At 36.5% G+C, this 5,677-nt stretch overlaps 1 protein-coding gene across 1 annotated transcript in view; it reads right to left on the bottom strand.

Annotated features, from left to right (window-relative positions):
* The window catches only part of LOC106524007 (uncharacterized), a 16,109-nt gene that overhangs the window by 8,894 nt on the left and 1,538 nt on the right, over positions 1 to 5,677 (bottom strand). The window contains exon 3 of the mRNA XM_014017627.1: positions 4,825 to 5,036. Coding sequence (XP_013873081.1) covers positions 4,825 to 5,036 — 212 coding nt within the window. The remainder of the gene's footprint in view (positions 1 to 4,824; positions 5,037 to 5,677) is intronic.

Raw genomic sequence — 5,677 nt, 5'->3', positions numbered from 1 at the left:
ATTTATGTATTATTGTAACCAACAAGACAAATTAAGTCATAAATATGGATTTAATTATGATAACAGAATGATCCAGGTATCAAAATGTAGCTGTTAATGCCAAGAATCTGAAAATGTAATTAGGTCATTTTGACCAAATTTGACTTAATCCTCATTTCAATATGATGGGTCACATATAGTCTGAATGCATTATTGTAAAGAAAACATTAACCATATTAAAAGAATAGGGGGGGAAAAAGCTGGTGAAAATGAGCAGTTTAAGACATTTGCATGTGCAGTAACAGGAAGTGGTGAACACAGACTTTGTCATCACCTCCTATTGCACCTTGGCTGCTCCAAGCTTAAAACAAAATGAGTTAAATTGTGTGTATTGTGCCTTGTGATTTTTGTATAGGAAATGCATGTTACATTTTTCATGCTGAACGCTGTAACCATTTTTCTTGTTGGTAAAAGCATCAGTCTTTTGTCTAGCCTTAACTTTAACTATGTGATGGGCTGTTTACTAAATACATAAATTTATTAATTAATAAAATAAATCACAGCTTCCAAAGTGTTAATTACAAGCAGTACAATAAAATTTGTGATATGATGCAATGACCAGAGGGACAGAAGAATATAAATCAGTTCTGAACCATGTCTCAGTTCTGTTTATTTTGCAGCCTGGTCGTCTGTTTTTCTCTTTATGACCATGACTTCTGACACACGACATTCACAAAGCAACAAATTAGTCTTGTCATGTGTCACATGAGTTAAACGGCCAAAATAAGAAAATAAGATCTAAAAGTCCAACGTCCTTTTGAGTTACAACAGTGTTACAGTGTCCCACATTCACCTCAGTAAATGTGTTTTTAGAACAAATGTGTTTATGTGAGTGTTTATGTGAGTGTGTGTGGCAATGGGAGGTCAAGGTAAAGGGACAGTGTGTGTTTATGTTTGTGTTCATTCAGGGGCCCAGTTGGGGAAGACCTACTCGGAGCGGGGCTAATGTTTAGATGTTGGAAGACTTTTTACCCTAAATAGTACACTCATGCACTAAGACTCTGCAAACAGCGGCCTTCTCATCCTCCCACATGCTCGTGTTGCGAACAACATTCTGTATGTTTGTGCAAAACACAGAAAAGGCTTCAGAGAGATCTGCTTTGTGATGACCAGTCCGGGAATGAAGCTTTACATTTTGACTTCATGATAATTTACACTGTGTGCCTCTTTTGTTCATATTTTACCCCGGAGCTTGTAGAAAATGACGTAAAACTCGGACCATTTCATCAATGACTTTATTGGTTTTCTAATCATTAAAGCAGTAAAATGTCAACAAAAAACAACACATTATGAGTTTGTAGGTCACAGCAACTTTTATTCCATTTGTATTGTCTTAATTTGGATTATTTTATTTTCCTAGAAATCGCTTTACAAAAAGTTAACAGGATCATGTTGGCATTTTTTTATTTATAATGGAAAAATCAACAGGTTATTTTCTGTAAACTGTGACAGCTGAGTGATTTCTAGCACTTTTTGGATTTATGTTATAATGGACAAAAACTGTTTTTAACAAGCAATTTAAAAATGACAAATAAACATTACTTGTTAAAAAAGTAAATATCTGAYAGTGTCTTGTAGTGTCTGGGGACAAAGAGCTCTGAGACTGTAAAACTAGATGAAGTGTTACAAACTACAAATATCCACTCTAGGGTAGGGTTGGGCAAAATTGTATTGTGTGCAATTAATTGCAAGAAAACTGTCAACAATTAATCGCCACTTTGCAATTAGTGTCATGTGATGATGACATATCCTTGTGCAACACATTATCATTACCAGGTGCACACGTGAGTCCAATGGTGGAAAGCAGCACAGAGCAACTAACCACACAGACATGAAGTGAGTATGAGGAAAGAGAAAATGTGGACCAAGGTTATAACATCATACGGTCCATACAAGTGCAATTGTCACCTATTAATTGTTATCAGCTAAAGTCCATAATTAATGATAAATCATTGCCCACATACCCCTGTGATAAAATGCTTATGCTCTATTTATTACCTTATATATTATACATTTTACCTCATACATTTCCATTTTTCTTATGAAATGGGATAAACTGGCACTTGAGAGTTTATAAATATGTACACTCTGAATTTCTGGATAAATACAGCGGGTAAAATAAGTATTGAACACGTCACCATTTTTCTCAGTAAATATATTACTAGAGGTGCTAATGACATGAAATGTTCACCAGATGTTGGTAACAACCCAAGTGATCCATACATACAAAGAAATCAAACCATAAATGTCCAGAAATGAAGTTATTTGTAATAATGTGGAATGGCACAGGGAAAAAGTATTGAACACATGAAGAAAGGGAGGTGTAAAAAGGCATGGAAAGCCAAGACACCAGCTGAACTCTCTCAGTAATTAGAAAGCAAGCCTGCCCCTTGTCAGTGCAAGTTAATATCAGCTGGTTCAGTCCCAAATGATGGCCAGGTATCACACAAGAACCATCTGATGATGGGTAAAAGTAAAGAGCTCTCTCAAGACCTTCACAACCTTATTGTTGCAAAGCATAATGATGGCATCGGTTACAGAAGAATGTCTAAACTTCTGAAGGTTCCAGTGAGCACTGTTGGGGCCATAATTCAGAAGTGGAAAGAACATCATTTCACCATAAACCGACCACGACCAGGTGCTCCTCACAAGATTTCTGACAGAGGAGTGAAAAGAATTATCAGAAGAGTTGTCCAAGAGCCAAGGACCACTTGTGGAGAGCTTCAGAAACACCTGGAATTAGCAGGTACGATTGTTTCAAAGAAAACAATAAGTAATGCACTGAACCACCATGGCCTGTATGCACGCTCACCACGCAAGACTCCACTGCTGAAGAAACAGCATGTTGAAGCTCCTTTAAAGTTTGCTGCACAACATTTAAACAAGCCTGTGTAATACTGGGAGAATATAGTCTGGTCAGATGAGACCAACATTGAACTGTTTGGATGYCAGAATACACATCATGTTTGGAGGTCAAATGGCACTGCACATCAGCCCAAAAACACCATACCAACAGTGAAGTTTGGAGGTGGGAACATCATGGTGTGGGGCTGTTTTTCAGCATATGGTACTGGCAAACTTCAAATAATTGAAGGATGAGTGGAAAAATGTACAGAGACATTCTTGATAAAAATCTGCTTCCATCTACCAGGATGATGAAGATGAAACGTGGCTGGACATTTCAGCAAGACAATGAGCCCAAACACAAAGTCAAGGAAACTCTCAGTTGGTTTCAGAGAAAGAAACTAAAGCTGCTGGAATGGCCCAGCCAATCACCTGACCTGAATCCAACAGAAAATCTATGGAAAGAACTAAAGATCAGAGTTCATAGAAGAGGTCCACGAAACCTTCAAGATTTGAAGACTGTTTGTGGAAGAATGGGCCAAAATCACACCTGAGCAATGCATGCCACTAGTTTCTCCATACAGGAGGCATCTTGAAGCTGTCATTGACAACAAAGGCTTTTGTACAAAGTATTAGATAAATTTCAGTGTGTTCAATACTTTTTCCCTGTGCCATTCCACATTATTACAAATAACTTCATTTCTGTACATTTATGGTTTGATTTCTTTGTATGTATGGATCACTTGGGTTGTTACCGACATCTGGTGAAAATTTCATGTCATTATCACCTCTAGTAATATATTTACTGAGAAAAATGGTGACGTGTTCAATACTTATTTTACCCGCTGTATGATTCAAAATGTAATTTTTGAGACTGTCATATCCTCACAGCATATCTAGACACTTTAAAAAACATATTCTGTTTAGACATTTCCAAAGCTTGAGCTTCACTGAGCAAATGATTATATAAGCTGCTTTTTATGTTTTGAATCAGCTGCAAARTCATGTCAATCTGAAGGAAACAGCATCAATAAATTAACTCAAATATTTTATATAGTAAGGGAAGCTCTCGTTGTTATTGTGATAATTTGCCTTTTTGACCTGCAATAAATGTTGTTTAAACGATTAGTTTCATTGTGCATTATGCATTTGCTTTTAATAGGTAACATCACATGTGCACCTTGATTAAATGGAGGAATTAAAAGGTTGAAAGTATTATTTTATGTTTGATGGATTCTGAGTTCTGAAAACCAAACAGGGTAAAATTACCCCATCTAGTGTAATATATGGTTATGTGCTCTGCTTGCTGCAAATGCAGAAAATTAACATTCTCCATCAAACATAATGACTGCACAGACATCTTTTTTTTACTCCTGACAGAAACTAAAGGAGTGTGTTCTCAGCACTTTTTATTAACTGCAAACTAAATACATCAATGCAAAATGAAACATAAAAGTCTTTACTTATTGAACAAAACGTTTTTCACTGATGTACATGTTAATAAATGAACATAAGACACCATGCACAATCCTCCTAAAACAACTTCACCCTTCAACAGTGTCAAGTTTTTGAAAATCTAAATGGTTGTTAAAAATGCCTGAATTAGCTGGAAGATCAGCTGACAAGGAATACAAAAAAAAAATCTAATCTCTGTAAGATAATCACATTATAAAGTACCAAATGTACCACTAAACTGACATCCAAAAAGCAGAGTTGTGCAGTAAATGCACAGGTTTGTGCACGCAGACAGGTAATAAAACCATCCTATAAAGAAAGGAGGAAGGAAACAACTTCTTTATCGTCTTCATTCCACTCAGAATGCATCAAAGGATCAACACAGCCGTACATGTAGCCCAGCAAACACCAGTAGGTGTGACTCTGACAGGAGAAAACGCACATTTCTGAACCGATGCCGACTCGGTCAGCTTTTAGAGACGCCTCAGGGGGTTTTGGGGCCAGAGGCACAGGTGGGCTCTTGTGTTTCAGTCTGTTCAGATGGTGCAAGGCTAGAACTGGAAGTACTCTCCTCCTTCCTGTCTCCAGAGAGGAAATCATGGACAGCGGTTTCTATCTGTGGCCGGAAAGTGTGGTTCATCTTAGGGTCCACAACCTGAGTGATAATTCGGTCCACGCCAGACTCCAACATGCCTGATCTGGAAAAAAACAACAACACACAAACAGGAGAGACGTCAAAAATAATCAAAGCTAGCGTATTCATACTCATAAGACTTCATATTGTATTTCAGATTTAATAGATTCTGTTGCACTTTAATTAAACATTTCTGAGCGACCTGAAAAGCTCAAACTGAAAAAAGTCTTGCTGAGCATGTTCCTGAGTCAGGAGGCTTTAAAGAGGAACTTTACTACTTTGAAATTGTGATTTTTGCAGATCTAATCCACAGCAGGGGTACAATTTTACCCTAAAATCCCCTGATTGCCAACAAGGTGTGTAGCTACAAAGTTTAAGGAAATAACTGTCCAACATGACTACATGGACGAGTGGCAGAAGCAGAACCTATGGGGTTTGTAAAGTTACACAGTCAAAAATTACCACCAACATTTTTGTTTTATTTAGCCTTTTATAAGAAAAACGAACAGATTTATTTTTCAGTCAGTTTTACACCATATGATTCATACATTTATAAATGTCAGTTTATAAACTAAATATTTAACTTATAAACTAAATATTTAGTTAAGAAGCTAAATATTTAACTAGTGACTTAAATATTTAGTTTTAAGCTAAATATTTAGCTTGCAACTTAAATATTAAGCAACCTAAATATTTAGCTTAAAA

The sequence above is a fragment of the Austrofundulus limnaeus genome, unplaced genomic scaffold, assembly GCF_001266775.1.
Source record: "Austrofundulus limnaeus strain Quisiro unplaced genomic scaffold, Austrofundulus_limnaeus-1.0 Scaffold174, whole genome shotgun sequence".
Classification (NCBI taxonomy): domain Eukaryota; kingdom Metazoa; phylum Chordata; class Actinopteri; order Cyprinodontiformes; family Rivulidae; genus Austrofundulus; species Austrofundulus limnaeus.
The sequence above is the reverse complement of the archived record's forward strand: the minus strand, read 5'-3'. Positions and strand labels throughout refer to the sequence as shown.